Below are 18961 nucleotides of genomic sequence, written 5' to 3'. Positions count from 1 at the left end.
GAGGTTCTGCAATGAAAAGTTTGACTCTGAGGGTGAAAATATCAGCTCAACCACTGTACATAATGTTGAGTTGTCTGTTAGTCTGCTACCATGATGTATCACCACAGTATGGAGGGCTGTTGGATTGACCCATGAGCACTACCAACCAACCACCCAGCTGGCAGCCACAAGCTTCTGTAGCCTAGTTGGTAAAGGCAGCACTCTAGTATGTGTCTCAGCATAGCTGAGGTCGTGAGTTTGACTCACCAGACACATCTTCATTTTACAATCTCTACACATAAATGATGTCAGAAGGTGTTTGGATTTTGAATCTTTGCTGGCAAGGATAAAGAGAAGAGCTCTTGAGGGTGCTTGGGAAAAGGGGCGGTGATGATGGATGGAACACTGGATGCGGCTCAGATGCGGAGCGGAAAAAGAAGGAGAGAACCAATGAGTTGATTACTCTGAACTAGGCTATGGTTATATAGACTATGTACATGGCATCAACTTGTGGGTGAGAATAAAATGAATAAAAAATGATAATGAATAAGGAACTTCTTGACTCATTGTAACATGACAAAAGGTACATCAATATCCCCAGCAGAGAGTGCACACACAAGAGGATAAGAAGGATTTGGGAAAGTTTGACAAACTAATCTAGGCAAGGAGCAAATTCAACAAGGCTAGTACAGTGAGCAAACATGACCACTACATACAAGCAGACCATAATATGTGGACTCATAAGTGTAGAATATCTTTGATCTGAAAACAAGCCCGTAGAGGAGGATAAATAGGGTGAAATAGTGGGAGGAGAAAGCTTAGGGATTTTAGGGATGAGTGGAAACAGGACTGCAATTCAAAAGAAGTTTGCAGTGGTGCCGCATGAAAGTGAAAGTAGTGACAGTACACCACAGCTCCACTAGTAAAAGGTGGCTGACATCAAATTGCCCCCAACGTCAGATTCAAGTTGGCCTGGCTGAGCTGACATCTAAATTTTCAGCAGGTCAGACCAACCTGTCTGACTGGGCCGGAGAAGAAGCCGGGGTCAATCTGACCCTCAATGCTGATGTCAGGGTCAGGCCAACCTGTTTGTCATCCTCCCAAAGTCGGATCGCTGCTTGATCCCCAGTAGGTCAGACAGTTTTTATCCAACGTCAGATCCAATTTTGGATCGCTGTCTGGGTGCACCCGTAGTGTAGGCTCCATGAAGTTTCATGCATGTGCAGTGAGTGCATGAATGGAGTCTGAGGCTGTAGACACAGTGTTGTGAGAAAGTAAGCTGGTTAGCTGGTGAAGAATGTCCGCTGACCGCCTTCTTCAAGAATATTGATGTCCGGGCTGTGTGATTGTCGGTAACTTGGCTCCGCACTGCTACTTTCTGCTAGCCTTCAGCTCTCCTCTACTGAGCCTGATCTATAGCGTAATAATCCGCAAGTGAATAAAGCTCTGCACTTTGTAAGCGCAAAAATCCGCAAGTAACTCTCCAATAAGAATAAGAACACCGATAATCTCCCAATAACTCTCGTATGTCCGTAGTTGTAAGTACAATGATGAGTAATCTCCTCCCGATGATAGGATAAGGATAATGGGATAATCATAGGATCCAGACCCCAGAAAACCATGAGCCGCCCCCCATCCTTCCCTCCACGCGTGTCACCATTCCCACCCAATCCCGCACGCCTGACACTTTCCCGCACTAGTCCTCCAGCTCCGCCCGCTATCCCGCTTGTCACTCTCCCAGACTCCGCTCCTCTCCGACGCTTGTCCTCCCACCGTCCTCTGTCTAGCCCCCGTCAGTCGTTCTCTCGCCACCGCCTTCACCCTGGTTCCACCCGCTGGTGGAACCCGCTCCGGCTGTCATGGCTCACCCGCTGACGCGCCGCTGCTACCGGTCCACGTGTGTAGTCCCGCCGCAGTCCAGCCCTGTTTTTTCCGCTCCAATCCGAAATCCGCGATCCGTGCATTCCAATCCGCACGTGACTTTCCGTAAGCTTTCCTAGCGTGATTTCCTGACCTCATCCTCAGTGCTTATGTCACCGGAATGCACTCTGCCTGAGCGGCTTTGTGCATTCCCCGCCCGCGCCAGCCCCGCGTGGACATTCTACCGCGCTTGCCTATATAAATCACCACAGTGTAAAATAATGTCATAGTATGGAAATAAAGGCCTACTTTACACTATGTTATGAATGTAGTCTGAAAGGTATTGAGTTCTCAGTATTAGCATACTCTTCAACTATTCATGTAGTGATAAATAAAGCTGTAAACCTAAATGAAACCTAAGTGAATGTTAGTCTAAATAGCAATTGTGGACCGCTTCCTATTTCCTTTTCTTCATTCAGTTACTCATTTCTGTTTCAACTTATATCACACATCAGGTGTGCTTGCCGGTTGTCTCAATATATTATTGTTTTGTGTCCCAACTCACTTGCTGGTCTTTCTAAAGGTGTGCTCGCCGGTTGTCTCAACATAGTCTTGTTTTGTGTCCTAACTCACTTGCTGGTATTTATAAAGACTATTTGCACCTACTTTTCCTTTAAGGGAGAATTTTTTTAGGGTCAGCCTAAATGCACTCCAAAAAAATCCCAAAAGCACTCCAAAAGTGAGTGTATGGAGTGTGCACTCCAATGATTGTTGGAGTACAGAATAGAGTACTCCAAGTCAATTGGAGTGCAGAACCGGGGACTCAAGACTCTTTGGAGTGCACCACAAAGAACTCCAGTGGCCAGGAAATGTAATGAGTGCCCATGAGTCTCACTCCATCAGATTGGAGTGCATTCCCCCTGCACTCCATTCCTGATAGTTCTCCTCCTCAAAAGGGGAGTGCAGTACTGTGCACTCCAGCCAGAGCTGGAGTGCCTACAACTTCAACTGGGCTATGTACAAACACACCCCACTTGATCCTCCTGATATCCATGACCGGTACAGACCGGCATTGAGCGGATTAACATCTCCTCTCAATGACCAGTCTGTACCGGACCGCCGGTCATTGAGGGAAATCACAGAAATCACACCTCTTGATGACCGGTCTGTGCCGGTCATCAAGGGGAGTAACATCTCCTCTCGATGACCGGTCTGTGCCGGTCACCGAGGGGACTCACACCTCTCAATGACCGGCGCGGACCGGTCACACCTCCCGATGACCGGCACAGACCGGTCATTGAGAGGACTCACACCTCTCAATGATCGGTCAGACCGGTCATCTCCGGTCATTGAGGTGAGTCACATTTCTCGATGACCGGTCAGACCGGTCATCGAGGGGAATAACACTTCCTCTGGATGACCGGTGTGTACCAGTCATTGAGGGGAGGTGCTACTCTCAATGACCGGTCGGTCTGACCGGTCATTGAGAGGAGGTGCTGCTCCCCTTGGGGACCGGCACAGACCGGTCATTGAAGGGACTCACACCTCTCGATGCTCCCGATGACCGGTCGGTCATCGAGAGGGCTCACACCGCTCACACCACTCGATGACCGGTCAGACCGGTCATCAAGAGTAATAACACTTGATGACCGGTGATGACCAGTCATTGAGGTGAGTCACATCTCTCGATGACCGGTCTGTGCCGGTCATCGAGGGGAGTAACATCTCCTCTCAATGACCGGTCAGACCAACCGGTCATCGAGAGTAGCACCTCCCCTCGATGACTGGTACACACCGGTCATCAAGGGTAATAACACTTGATGACCGGTGATGACCAGTCATTGAGGTGAGTCACATCTCTCGATGACCGGTCTGTGCCGGTCATCGAGGGGAGTAACATCTCCTCTCAATGACCGGTCAGACCAACCGGTCATCGAGAGTAGCACCTCCCCTCGATGACTGGTACACACCGGTCATCCAGAGGAGGTGTTATTCCCCTTGATGACCGGTCTGACCAATCATCAAGAGGTGTGAGTCCTCTCGATGACCGGTCTGTGCCGGTCATCGGGAGGTGTGACTGATGACTGGTCCGCGCCGGTCATCGAGAGGTGGGAGTCCCCTTGATGACCGGTAAAGACCGGTCATCGAGAGTAGCACCTCCCCTCGTTGACCGGTACACACTGGTCATTGAGAGGTGTGACTGATGACCGGTCCGCGCCGGTCATCGAGAGGTATGAGTCCTCTGGATGACCGGTTGTGTGAGTCCCCTCAATGACCGGTCCAGACCGGTCATCGAGAGGTGTGATTGCTGTGGGCACTCCAAAAAAAAGGAGACTTGGAGTGCACCCCAATGCACTCCATTTGGTATTTGCTAGCTGGAGTGCAAAGCCAAAATCCTTCACTGAAAAGGTGGAGTGCTTGGGCTTGCACTCCATTTTTTTTGGAGTGCATCTAGCTGCACTCCCCTATTTTGGTCAATTTTGGAGTACCCAGTTGTGTACTCCAAGAAACATGGAGTGCCCATCTGGGGACTCCATGTTTTGGGAGTACAAAATCAAGGCACTCCAACTTTTTTGGAGTGCTGGCCCCCCAAAGCCAAAAATGTGGAGTGCATGAAGTAAAAGTTTGGAGTGCATTTAGGCTGATCCTTTTTTTATCCTATGATATGTACAAGCATAATTCCGTGATCCTTGACTGAGGCTGGTGACAGGCTGGTGACTGGGTGTGTTGAACATGTGATAGGTGTTTGGTGAGGTCCAAAGAGGTGCAACTTCCAATCCAGCAGGGCTCCAGTGACACTTCCAGTGGTGATTAAGGGTGAAATTGGCCATATAAACCTTTCCTAAGGTCCATTTGGTGGCATCTTGAGGCCTAGTATGGGTAATTATATGTACTAGGGTTTATGGGCGGCTCTGCCGCCCTGTGACCAATGGTGTAATATTCATTGACTGCTAATGCAAAAAGTATGCTGGCATTCTTTTATGCAGCCAGTTTGAACACAAAATCGTCTCCCAAATTGCAGAAGTGGTCCGGAAATAGCTTTTGTGGACATACGGGTGGACTTTATACCAATATTATTGCAAATGCCAAACAATAACCAAAGCTCAAAACCATTTTGAAAAAGGCCCGCCTCTGTCATTTGGGAGAGGCAAGGGAAACAGCCGGGCGGACTGGGAGGGACGTCAGAAAAGGTGTCAGGCTGGAGGGGGGCTAGGTACATAACAAGGTGGAAGCGGCTCAATGTTATTGAACTGAGGAATGGATTACTTAGTGAGGACCGGAGGGGAGGGACACCGGAAAAGGTGTCAGGCTGGAGGGGGGCTAGGTACATAAGGAGGTGGAAGGGCCCAATTGTCATCAAACTGAGGCATGGATTACTTAGTGAGGATTGTAGTGGTACTCTGAGTCAGAGTACCTTGGGGAAAAATCCTATCCCGGCAACACAATCAATTTACAAGGTTTGAAAAGGGAACTCAGATTCCCATTTTTGGGGGGAAGAATTGCATGTGGAACGGTGACAATGGGAGAAAAAGAATAATGTGGTTATGTGCGCAGGTGGGAGGGGAAAAGGAAAAAATTATTTGTGTCCAAGATGAACTGAGGTATGGAGCAAAAGTATAAAGGCACACGGCCTGTAGACGATTGCAGGCTATTGCAGGCAATTGCTTGGCTCTTGCTTGGTGCCAATTGCTTAAAGAGCCAAGCGATCCAGGATAATTTGTACCTGTACTTTGTTGGAAAGTGGGCAGGGGGGATGAATGCTGCCAAAAAGATTTTTGGTTGGTGCATGTTGGTCCACTTAATGTTAGAACGTTAATTAGAAAGAAGTTTTGATTTTTCACATTTCCGTATACAACACTGGGCCAATGCACTGTAACCATAAATGCTCAGACCGGCATGTTCAAGCAGTTTTTGGACATGGCCATAAAACAAGAGATTGGATTTGCCTGTCTGAGCAGATAGACCTGCTTGGTGACTGATTGGACAAACCTGTTATCTTGCTGGACGACCATGTGCAAGAACTTCTTGAACAGGCCAGTTGGAGGACTTGTTGGAGCTCAAAAATCCAAGTAGACAATTCAGGTAGTGATAAAAATCCCATACCTACTACATAACCACCCCCCAAAGCCTGAAAAAAGATGCATTGCATACATTTTCTATGAAAACCCTAAAAGACAGTTTGGTGCTTTCATACCTTTGAGAGGCTTTGCCCAATTTGCCATACCTCTTTCAACACCCCCCTCTTGGGGGACTTTCCAGGGTCACCTGGTGCAGGACCCAAGAAAGCCCCTATGGAACACAGTAACCAAAACGTATGATTTTTTTTTGTCAAAAACCAAAAAACCTACGCACCCCAGATTTATGAATGGTCATTTTGACCCTTAAATGTAGTCACCTTGAATGTATGATTTTTTTAGGGCAAGGGGGGTAGTAAACAAAGAGGTATGGGAATCAGGGGTTGATGCAGTGATGACTCTAAGCCCCCCCCCTCAACAGCAGTCTGGTGTCCATATTTTCTTTCTTCCCCTCCCCCCCCCCCTTTGGGCAGCAGCATCATTGATGGCAATAGTGCCAGGAGAGAGTGTGGTAGTAACCTGGTTACCCAGACATCTAACTTGACACAAGTCCCCCCTGGTGGCAGGTTTGTTGTGACTGCCCGCAAAGTGACCCCTCCTGCAGGGAGGGACTTGTGCACAAAGTCAAAAAATTGGCTGAGAAAGAAATAACAAATGGCTGGAGGAAAAATACTTAGCATCACCCAGACTCCCCCTCAGCTCCTTTGGACCTGCCCCAGAGCCAAATTACACTTCTCAATCTCAGCTTTCAAATGGTCCTGGTCTCATCTCCCCAATCCTTATCATGTACTAATGCTTTAAAAATAAAAAAACACAAAGAAATGTAAACCAAGGAATCATAACCATCATGCCTTGTGGATATTGGATTCAAAAACCAATAATGAGGATCCATAAATCTCAAAATTATGTACAGCAATTCGCTGTGTGCAGCTTTATTTTGCTCCCCCAAAACATACAATGAGGACAAGGTTGATATCCAGTATCTTGTTGGATCCCTGTGAGAATTTTAAAAAAATTTCCAGGCCTCAACCATCCATAAATCTCAAAATTATGTACAGCAATTTGCTGTGTGCAGCTGTATTTTGCTCCCCCAAAACATACTTACCCAATGAAAAATGGTGCAGCCAGAGAGGATCAAAGGATGAAATTTTTCTAATTCTCTAACTATACCTGTGGGCTTGGTATAGCACACAATTTACTCCTTTGAAGACAGTGCCCACCCTCCAATATAGAGGGACCAGCTAGTTGAGCTAGGATCTGTCTAGTCTATAGCTGCACTACAAGTAAAACTTTAGAAACTGCCAGCAGTTGACATGTGGCATACTCCAGTGTAACTGACATTGTGACCACAAAATTACATCATGCCCTTTCATGCACAGTCACTGTGTCATGTGCACAGTGTCTGTGCATTCAACCTTGTTTCAAATAACTTTTGGGAAAGGCTTGAGTATAACCTCAAACTTTGTTTGAGCTTCTGGATCTCAACTGCTAGCAGTTTCTAGAGTTTTTCTTGTAGTGCTGTGTTGTAGGACTTGTACCATGGGCTTCAATGATGGAAAGTGGTAGCTTTTTTGTATTCTACCACAAAAGCAACACCCAAGGAGGGTCAAATTGTTGAAATTATTCACTTTCAGGCTTAAAACTAGATTGTGGTGATGCTTCATTTTGGTCTCAACAGGCTTGAATGCCATTTTTGAGGTTAATTTCAAGGTTCCCAGCTTTTTACCTTGGGGATCAGCTTTCTGGCACCTTTCACAGCTTCTGTGTCAACAGTATGTATGTAATGCGCGTGTTTTGGCATTCAAATTTCTGACCAATCACCATTCAGGATTCAGAATTGGCCCTGACAACCAACCTTTGTTATACGCATAATTTGCACACCGAATGGACCCCGGAAATCCAAAACTGGAGGACTTCCCGCCAATCTGGAAATCCAGATCTGAGCCAACAGATTTCAGATTTTGCAGTGAAATCTTGGTCCCCAAAGCTCCCTGAAGTGATCCAGAGTTCAAGATTCCAGATTCCCCTGGAAAATCTGGAATTCCAGATTTATTTGAAGTTGACAGGAAGTCCTCCAGTAGCCTTTGTGACCAAAGGAATCTGATACCTGGGTCCCGGGCCAAACTGATTTTGTCAGCAGTGGCCAGCAGTCACAGTGACAGGATGGCCAGGTGGCAGATCAAAGCATTCATGCTGAAGCAGAGTTCAACACAAGGAGTCTCATTGAGGAGGATCTGATGACCTCTGTGGGTTGCTTGGATGCAGACAGACCGGGGAGTGATCAGGGGCTTGGTTGAGGCATCGTCCGACATGAGCAGGCAGGAGGCTCAGAAGCCGCCCTGCCCGCTGCAGTGACGAGGTTCAAAATGGATGTTTATAGGAGCGCAGCGGATGGGAGCATATTTAAATATGTTTTCCACGGAGAGGCGCGCCCAATGACACCCACGCTGCTACCGGCAACGCAACGCCTCGTGGCGGAAGCGCGGCCGGGACAACGCGTGGATACGTGGAGAGGTGCGGCTGCGGCAGGTCAACCCACGGGGAGCCCGGGGGGGACTCGGAAGGCCAGCAGAGAGCTCCGGCCGGTAACCAAATACGGAACCTTATCGAATTCGGCAAGGAACGCTCGCCGCCGAACCTCGAGAAAATGTTCGCCCGCTCCGACCTTAGAGGTGTCTGCAAGAGCAGAAAACCTAACTCATCAAGGAGTGAAGCCGCAGAGGGAGAGACACTCAGGTCTCCCCGATGGTTCCTATTACTCTTGTGTTAGGGGAAAACCATAAGAGTTCCTTAACTTAGATTTAGAGAGGGAGACATTGGAGGAAGGAAAAACTCAGCCCATATGGCATACCCGGGTGACTTGAGCAGGGGTTTTGGGTTAACCCAAGTGAACAAGAAGTTCACCAAAACTTAGCGCAACTCAGGCGGCCAGAAACCGTCTGCTCAGTATGAAGGATGCCCAGCCCACACAGGGGGACAACAGGACTTGGGTAAAAAACTCGCCGAGCAGAGCCGCAACAGCAACAGCAACTGGACGAGCTGAGTCCAGCACAACACAAAGAAGCTCTGCATAGCCCGCCCCCCTTCAGCGACTAGAGCCCACTCTTCCGCTCGCGCTCCCCCCCCTGCCCCGTCTCTGCCTCCCCCCAGTCCCCATTTTATTCCGTTCATCCACCCAACCGCATCCTGAAAAACCGCTTGCTAACTGTCCTACACAACTAACAAATGGCCCGAACTAAGGTCAGTCTGCTTTACTTCCGTGCTCGGCCCATCGAGTCGTTTCCTCGCTGCCCTCCATCCCGGGAGACCTCCCCTCGTCTGTTCCCGCTCCCACTCTTCTTTCCTTTTCCATCCTCGCCTTCGTCCCATGTCCTCTCATCATGTGCTGTCGCGCTCGTCCTCATCCAGTCCTACATACATATCTGGCCCTGTGCACCTGAGATCTCCATCGCATCCCGAGAAGCACCTCAGCCGTCTTCTCGCTCCTCCTCGGAATCGCTCATAATATCCATCCCGACTCCATCTCCCTCCATGTGTCCTTTCCCCGCTACTACTCCTCTGGAGGACCCAGCCCCGCTCTCGTCGCAGCTACCACATATTTATTTAGTACACTACCCACCTTCCTAGTCACAGCCCACACCCACCCCGAGCGATTTGCACAGCACCCATCTGCTACTCGCTTGCTTCTGTCTCAGCACACTCACCACCCCTCCCCACCATACCAAGTCAGCTTTATACATAAATAAACTTACATATCCTCGCCTTGCCTCTCTCCTTTCCGTTCATCCACCCCTCACCACAGCAAACTGCCCGTAAATCCACCGGAGGTAAAGCTCCTCGTAAGCAACTCGCTGCCAAGGCCGCCCGTAAATCGGCGCCCGCTACCGGCGGTGTCAAGAAGCCTCACCGATACAAACCCGGTACCGTCGCTCTTCGTGAAATCCGAAGATACCAGAAGTCGACCGAGCTCCTCATTCGCAAACTCCCGTATGTCATTTTTCACTCTACACATCCCTATTGCCTCCACTACTCATCTGCAACTGAACTGACCATCAACTCGCCTATCCCTTCCTACACTCACCCCGCAAACCATCACTCTCCTCACTCCCTGCTCTACGTCGTTCGGTTGCCTCACAGATTCCAACGTCTCGTTCGAGAAATCGCTCAGGACTTCAAGACTGATGTATGTCTTTGCCTGACTCACCATCCACCCCATTTGATCCTCTGACTTATCTCCGTGTGTCTTCCCCTTCTCAGCTCCGATTCCAGTCTTCCGCAATTGGGGCATTACAAGAGTCCGCTGAGGCCTACCTTGTATCGTAAGCATGCATCACTTCATTACCCGATACCACATCTTCCAATCTGACTTGTTTTATATCCTCATGCGAACAGCTTGTTCGAAGATACCAACTTGGCTGCCATTCATGCTAAACGTGTAACTATCCAACCCAAGGATATCCAGCTTGCTCGTCGCCTCCGCGGTGAACGATCATAATTTCTCGTTCACATCCTCTTTTCCCTCTCATAACGGTTTCCAATCCCCTGTGGATCACTGTACTTGGCCTTTCTGCCAAAAAATTGCAATTTCATTGTTTCTAAACATTGTCTGTTCCTCATTCACTGACTTCCAGCAGTTGAAACCAATACCTATATAAAGCTGGGAGGCTAAGGTCATAGCTGCTGTCGGCAAGGAGTGGTCGCAGAGCGGTCCATTGTGAGAGAATGGCCCCAGTAATGCGAGATGTGTGACTCCAGCCCTGCGGGCGTGTCTCGCTCGTCGGCAGGCAACGCTCCTGACACAAAAGCTCTCGTTTCCGGAGCCCCGAGACTAGATAGCAGGCCGGGGGCGCCTCACGAAGCTGAATGAGGCTCGCTTGCAGGCTTGATCCCCGAGGCGGAGCCATGTGACACCCGCCCCACTCTGAACCGGGAGCTTGAAGTTGTGTTAAGCTCCATGTAAGGTCCATCAAGGTTGACAGTTTTGCCAACTGGATGAGACTCGACGCTCTCCTCCCTCATGAGTCATACCGGGGATGAATCTTCACTAACGTTCAACTTCAACCATGTCCTCAGTCTGACTGACTCGACGAGACTCGAGCTCTCTAGGCCTGAAGCGCAATCGGACCATGTCGGAAATGTCAAGTGGACGTACACCATCCTGGACAAGTAACAAGTAATGGTGAGTTGCTCTTGTGCCTTTACCGCCTGATCTTGGGGGCATAAATATTCACCATTATCGTCATCTCATCTGCCATACGATACGCTTTGTTGAGCACAATTTGAGTCGCCCCATTCACATACATTGTGCCACATCAAATCCAGTACGCACAACAGCCAAGGATGTTTTTTCATCCCCTTCCGCTGGCATTTTGTGGTACGTTGTTGCTACTCACTGCTGAAATATTAGTCGAATGTTCTGGCGTCAGAATATCAAAACGGGCTTTAATCAAAGAAATCGCGCTAGGGGGAAACGATCATACGTAAGTCTGCAAAAAACATAAGTATCAAGGAGGATGGATCTTGGTGTTAAGTTTTCAATCTAATTTCGTCCATCAAACGCTCTTAATCCAGCTACTGTGACATGTAAGCAACTTCTAATAAGTATTGCAGGAAAGTGCAATAGCTAATTTTGTAAATTTGTTCACCTGACCAGGCACACCTTGTGCGTATTCAAAATTTACCTGCGTTGGATTTTGCGATGATACCAATTTTGCGTTTCTGATATCACATTTGATGCCATTTCTACAACTGCTATATATGAACAGCCGAGAGGGACAAGATGAATGGCATCTTTTCGTCCCCAAAGATTCAGAGGATCCTGGTCTTAGATACTCTATTCAAAAACCAAACAGGGATAGTGAAGCCTACACATTCTACCGGAAAAATGTCCCAACCACCAGGATATCACGCCCTAAGTGAAAAGAAATTGCTGATAATGTGGGATGTATCTGATTGAAGAACATTGAGAGAATATCGGGCTCTTTGCATGCATGATGGAAAGACAACCCCTGAGGGGATAGGCCATTTTTTGGATCAATTTGTGTAAGTTGATTTGGCACAATTCTGAACTTCATATCAAGGGTGACTGTCAGCCCAGTTCAAATTGCTCACATTCTTGATTGTCATCAATCAAAATAAATCAGCAACCAGCATATAAATGAAAACTCACCAGAGTTGAAGAAAGAATTAGAAACAACAAAAATTGATCCTGAGAAAGTTGCCAGGCTTCAATTGAATTGGATCAAGGAGAATGTGAAGGAGTAAGTATTATTGCTTTATATTGACTGATTTCATGACAGAATTTCTTTTAATGCAATTTTGATTTTCTCATTGTTATATGAAGGAATCCACATGCTAAAGAAATGAATTCTGGAAAAACAGCAGATGATGTTCTACAAAAAACCATCAAGCTGTAAGTATGTAAAAATATGACAGGTTGCCAAGCCAAATATGATTGATTCTTAATTGATAGAAGCATACTACTCTGCAGTTATTTAGAGAATAGCAGCCCAATCATGTATGTCTTCCACTTCTTATGAGGATAGGTTAAATTAATTGACAAATGTGAAAATCAATTGTTTATAGATCAATGGAGAGCTATAGGCTTAGTATGCAGCAGGTCATGGAAGTAGACAGAGAAACAATGAAAAGATTTGTTGATTTTTGGGTGTGAGTCAGAGTGGAATAATTGAAGCTAACACAAATATTTATGCAGTCATCCATTCAACAATTTATTTCTTTTTCAAATTTTCTCAAACCAGGAAGGAAAAATTCCAAGATACTGAAATATTCAAGGTTTCAGATATAATCAGGAGTCACATTGAGTGGGCAAAGCTACATGATCACAAGTCAGCATTTTTGTCAATTACCTTTGATGAAGAAGTACTGATAATTTGTTTTTCTGCATGTACCAGAAATATCTATGCCTTGAGCATACTGGAGGAACCCAAGATGAAAACTGAAAATGTCTTAAAACTCATTGAAAAAAACTTGATGAAATAGTATGTTTCTTCTCAAAACTCATTCAAATGAAATCACTGAAAACATGCCTCTGAACTGAAACACCTATGGTTCAACTTCTCACTATCAAAAACACAGTGATTTAAATGATATTATTGAACAGGTATTGCCAAATGATGATAAATACCGCCAAACAAAAGATGAACTTGAACGCTTCATATATAAAAAAGGTGGAAATTTTGCAGAAGATCCTTTGGGGAATCCCTGGAACTCAGAGAAGGTTGGAAATATGCTCAAAGACTTGAAGACATTCAAAATTAAAAATTGTGTTAAATATTGTGGGTAGAGAAAAAATTAAAGTCTTGAAGTCTTGATGGCCTATTCTGAGTCCTTCCAAACAATAATTAATCTCCAAAAGATAGGTTGCCCTCTGAAACTACAGAAACTACTGGACCAGAAATGATGTGAGTTGTGTCATCTCATAAGTTTGAAATGATAGTATTAGGAGGAAAGTGGAACCAAATAAATTTAGTTTCTTTTTGTAGACGGCGAGAACAATTCAACTTGCTTTTGCCACAAGTGTTTGGTGTACAACCTGAATTAGTTGAAATCATGAACAAAGAAATAGGGTAGACTTTTTTCATATTGATTGAAGAATTTAATTCAATACTGTTCTGATAATTGATAAAACTTTACAGAGACAATGAACAGTTCTTCATGCAAAACAAGCACATTTTGGATCAAGAAATACAGTGAGTCGCATTTTAAATCAAGGAATTAAAAGTTTCTCAGTCATTGATTCATTTCATCTTTTGATTCTCTTGCAATTGATGCAAATTTATTCTTTGGATAGAGAAATTAAGTGAGTTTCAGTTTATCTGGTGATTAGAAGTATGTTTTTGGATATTACACAAACAACCCCAAAGGCAGTTAACCTGTTGCATGGATATTTGCAAAAAATATTGGGTTGGTTGGCACCCCAAATGGGAGCTTCTTGTTCCCTTCTGGACACTGTTCCTTTCTTTTATTTGAGCCATGTACCGGTTCAGCCACCAAGGTTCAAAACTCAACCGTTGTGACCCAGTACATTGCATACCACTCACCCCAGAGGCATTCTTCTTGGAAGAATGGCATAAACTGCAATTTTAACCAAGAAGAAGTGCCAAGCCAAAGAGAATAATTCTTCCTCAGTTGATGGGTCAGGTTGCACCATGTATCAAAAACCATTATACAGGAAACTGGGGAGAATCTTGCCTCTATGAACCGGTACATGGCATACATAAAAGGCAATATCAGAAGGGAGATAAGTGGCCTAGAAATAAATAAGCAAGAAACCAGTTTGGGGTTCAACAACCAGGGCATCTCCCCAGGGTTGGTGCAACACTCCCCTTGGTTTGAGGATTGTTTGTGTGATTCCTGAGGTTTTTTTTGATATTCTCAAGATGAATGTCCATTTATTTATCTTTCTTTCAATCATTAACTTGAATCACTTAGAGACCAGAGTAAATTCTGGACTCAAATACTTCATAATGCATCTGTTGGAGGAACTTCCCAGTAAGTTTGAATTACTCTCCAGATATTTGAAATAAATAGAAAGTTAATCAAGGTGTTCATTATCTTTCTTTCAACTGATTCAATAAAGCAGAGCACATGATAAATTGTCTGAAAAATATGTCCAGGGTCCAAAGTTTTATCACCTTTCACATCTGATTTCCACTCACCTGTATTGGCTTGAGAAGAATAATCAACTGTCAGTTTTGACATTTTCTTTTAATCCTAGCAAATAGTTGTTGAATTAAGCTGGATAATTGATGTCTTATTTTTGCACTAACTAGGCCAGCTAAACTTTCTGAATTGCTTGAATCAGGATTATCCCTTGAAGATATTGCAGAAGAATTGAAGCCAAAGTTCTATAAAATGTATGCCTCTTTTTCAAAATAATCTAGAACTTATCTCAGAAAGCGATGGTTTCAGAATATAGAACTGACAGATGGAAAAATAGGCATCTAGTTCAATTTCTTGAATTGATGAAATTTGCGTCCAAGGAACAAAAATCTTGGTTTCAAAATTATGCATCAAAGAAAAATGTTTTACTTGGTCAATATGACATAAATTACTTTGAAGAACTGTACAGAGAATGGATCAAAAGCCAAAAAAAGACCCCCCTAACAGGTTTGTCAGACAGAAAAATCCAAATTATGAATCTAAGAAATAAGTATGTGAAACTGAATATGGGCTCTTTTAGATAAATCCATTCAAATGTCAAAAGATGAAGAGGGGAATGTCCCAAGAGATGGCCCAATTGATAACCCAAGTGCTACAAAGTTTACTTGGTGGCAGAAAATTGTTGAAGCATGGCGCAAGCTTTCTCAAAAGATTAAGAATTTTTTTCAACCACAATCCCATTCATGACAGATTGATCAGTAGTCCAGCAATTTGTTTTTTTTCTTTTATTTCTCATATTTCATTTTATCAAGAAAGATGTCCAAGTTTATTAAAACCACAGATTCACCAAAAGAAATCCAAGGGTTTCCCCTACCTATTACCAAAAAGCTCATATGTGATAACCACCCGTTTTGTGTAGCCGGGCCTCACTGAGGCACATATTGTATCACGGGCGTATTTGGAAGATGAGAAGTGATGAGCTGGGTCATGACTCATCACGACTTACTGCTTATCATCTCAGGCATTTTTGATCTAGTCCTGGGACTAGAGTCGCTTTGTTGTGTTATGTTGTAGGTTGTGATTGCTCTGTGAAAGCTGACCGCAGCACCCGGGGTACGGCCGGTTAGCCATCCCGGAGTCCGGACCGAATGTCCACGAGCCCCCTCGATGGCCCTCGATCTGTCCGGTTGCATGCACTTGTGGAACACTCGGGGCTTGGACTGAATTTGGTGAGCCGATGTCGAATACTCATTCCGCCTAAAGATGTCGAAATGCTGTACCAAGCAGTCTTTCAGCGGACCTGAGACTGATGATTTTTTTTTCACTTGATCTCGAATCCACAGGGTGGCTGGCAACTGGCATCTTCCTGCAAAGATTGCTATACTCGGCAGTCGGCTTCGACGGCGGACACTCGGCGTCCTCATTCTCTCACCATTCGTGGTGGTACTCCTGTTTAGCACGATCAGCTACGATCCGTTTGGAATCCAGCCCCTGCTCAGCCTGCTGCCCGCGCGCTTCTGGCCCTTCCAGAAATCTCCACCAATCAGCAACATTAACATGTCGCCCCCCGTCAAGAGAACGGCCGCCGTCATCTTCAGCCACGGCCTCGGCGACTCGTCTGCCGGGTGGTCCTTCCTGGCCGAACAGCTTGGTTCGCACATGCCTTGGGTCAATTGGTTCGCACCAGATTCCTTGCCTTACATTCAGTCCTCACCATAGTCTAGCTTGATTATTCACATGGCGAGATTGACTCGACACGTTTTCCATTAATCGGTTGGTCCATCAAGGGTGTAAGTTGCACACATCGATGCTTTAGATCGACTTTGAACCACACATTCCCTTGCCAACCCAACTCCATCGGTTGCATCTACTGTCTAGTTTCCCAGACGCCCCAGTCCAACCAGTGACGCTGAACATGGGAGCAAGGATGCCATCGTGGTCAGTTTCGCACTGAAAAAAAAAAAAAAACTTTTGCTCATTTGATATATTTGGGATGCGTCTGAGGTGCATCGCTAACATGAAAATGCGTGCAGGTTTGACATTTTAGGCCTCCGACCGGATGCCCCGGAGGACGAAAAAGGGCTTCTTGAAAGTGTGAAGGTGAGAAGCTCATTATCATCGTTCCCTTTTCCGCCTTTGGGTAGACTATTCAGCCCTAACTGTGTGTGTATTTATCCCACCCTATTTTTCTTTGTTGCTCATCTGTTCTGCTCGTTTAGACCATTCAATCGTTGGTCGAGAAGCAGGTCCAAGCAGGCATTCCCTCGGAGAGAATCGTTGTCGGTGGTTTTTCACAAGGTCTTTTGTCATAAATTTACTCTTGCATACTTTTTTTGCGGGTTATTGCCTCTCGGCCTTCAGTTCTTGTTATCTTACTAGGTCTTCTCGATTCATTGTTTTTTACGGCACCAGGTGCTGCGATTTCCATCCTCACCGGTCTCATGACTCCTTCCCCATTGGCCGGGGTGGCTTGCCTATCAGGATTTCTGACCTTGAAAGACAAGATCAAACAAGTTGGTCTTCACTCCCTTTCTTCTCACTTAACCATCATCAAGTTCACAAAAAGAATCCCCCGCTCATCTTCCTTGCTCACATTCTGGCTTCCCTTTTGGGTGTCCCTAGCTCCAAGGTCCTCACGCTTCTAAGCTGAACGTCTTTTGGGGGCATGGTACTGATGATCCAGTTGTTCAGTTGAGTGTCCAGTTTTTTAGAGAGAGAGAAAAATATCGATGAAGGCGCTGATATCTTCCTTTTCTCATATTTTTCCTCTTTTCTGACAACACGTAGGTACCAATGGGGGGCCAAATCGGTTGATTTCCTTAAGGAAGACTTAGGGCTAACAAATGTTGAATTCAAGTCTTATCCAGGTAAGCATAACATTCCTTTTGATATATCTAGTATTTTCACCTCCTTGATTTGTTCTTTGCATCTGATTCTCCGATGTGTTGTTATAAAAAACCTACAGATTTGGTACATAGTGCTTCGCCGCTTGAATTAAGGCATCTTTTGGAATGGTTGTTGGCTCATCTTCCCAACCAATAGATTACAACACTCTGCTCCAGGGCATATTATAGTGAAACCTGTCCAGGGCATCCCTCTCCCGAGAAACCCATACATATGCCCTTACAAGGGTTATGACCATTTACACAAATCCAGGGCATAATCATCCACACAACAATAATAAAGCCATAGATGTAGGTAGGGTTTATCATGAGGGACTTTCCAACATGGATGTCAGCTTTCCATTTCTGTGATAAAGTACATAGTGAAAAATATGCAAGAAGATATATGTAAACTGCTAGGGGAAGTTATGAGTAGTGAGTGAGGAAATAGACACCCCTCAGACCATGTGTTTCATGATCAAGAATACTGCCTAGGTTATCAGCAAGATGGAGGTGGATGTTGTCCCCAATCAACATGAGATGAAGCTGAGGCTGCGTTCTGGATGATTGTTAAACAGTAAACTTGAGCACCACATCACTTCAACCACTACCAGATATCCTGTAAGAAATCCAGGATACCCTGTATCCCAAAGTAAAAGAATTGCAAGAACTAGAACAAGTAAGTTAGACTTCTTGTAGTGATTTCTGTGATCTAAGTACAAGAACTTTGAAGTAAAGAAAGAGAGAAATATTAACCTAGAAGCAAGAGATTAGGGATGGCCTCTGGTACCTGTTTACAGGTATCCGGCACCCGTTTGCAGGTACCCGCGGTCGTGTCCTAGTACTTGTTGGCGGGTGCAGGTGTCTGCTTTTGCAGAAAAAAAAGGGCAGGTACCCACCCGGGTACCCGCCATTTGTGCCTAGCATGGGGTGATTTGTCCCCTCCCTCAATTCCTTCAATGACCGGTGCCAGTCATTGAGAGGGAATCACCTCTTGATGACCCACTGGTCATTGAGGAGAACACCACCCCCCCTGGATGACCGGCATACACGGGTCATTGAGAGGAGAGGAGACCTCTTGATGGCCGGCGCAGGCAGGAATACCACCTCCCCTCGATGGCTGCAGACTGGTCATTTGAGGGAATACCAACTCCCCTCAATGGCCGGCGCAGACAGGTCATTGGGGGATATACCACTTCCCCTTGATGGCCGCAGACTGTTCATTGGAGGGGATACCGACTCCCCTCAATGGCCGGCGCAGACAGGTCATTGGGGGGAATACTTCCCCTCAATGGCTGCGGACTGTTCATTGGAGGGGATACCAACTCCCCTCAATGGCCGGTGCAGACAGGTCATTGGGGGGAATACTTCCCCTTGATGGCCGTGGACTGTTCATTGGAGGGGATACTGACTCCCCTCAATGAACGGCGCAGACAGGTCATTGGGGGGAATACCACTTCCCCTCAATGACCAGTGTGTACCGGACATTGAGGGGAGTAAACACTCTCCTCAACAACCAGCCTGCCAGTGTTTGAGGGG

General features: G+C 45.9%; 2 protein-coding genes across 2 annotated transcripts; both read left to right on the top strand.

The window, feature by feature from the left end:
- Positions 1–9140: 9140 nt before the first annotated feature.
- PtA15_13A39 (uncharacterized protein) lies at positions 9141–10410 on the top strand (the record flags this gene model as incomplete). The annotated part of the gene is made up of 6 exons (XM_053162593.1): positions 9141–9388; positions 9487–9640; positions 9718–9902; positions 10053–10098; positions 10173–10234; positions 10308–10410. 6 exons carry the CDS (start codon positions 9141–9143, stop codon positions 10408–10410), a joined length of 798 nt encoding a protein of 265 aa, XP_053026195.1.
- Positions 10411–15688: 5278 nt separating this feature from the next.
- Positions 15689–17582, top strand: PtA15_13A38 (uncharacterized protein; the record flags this gene model as incomplete). The annotated part of the gene is made up of 9 exons (XM_053162582.1): positions 15689–15816; positions 15884–16216; positions 16419–16478; positions 16574–16640; positions 16760–16838; positions 16953–17053; positions 17163–17230; positions 17328–17407; positions 17506–17582. The coding sequence occupies 9 exons, from the start codon at positions 15689–15691 to the stop codon at positions 17580–17582; spliced, it is 993 nt and encodes a 330-aa protein (XP_053026194.1).
- Between the last annotated feature and the right edge of the window lie 1379 nt (positions 17583–18961).

The sequence above is a fragment of the Puccinia triticina genome, chromosome 13A (genome assembly GCF_026914185.1).
Source record: "Puccinia triticina chromosome 13A, complete sequence".
Lineage (NCBI taxonomy): Eukaryota > Fungi > Basidiomycota > Pucciniomycetes > Pucciniales > Pucciniaceae > Puccinia > Puccinia triticina.
This window is presented reverse-complemented; position numbering and strand designations above follow the sequence as displayed.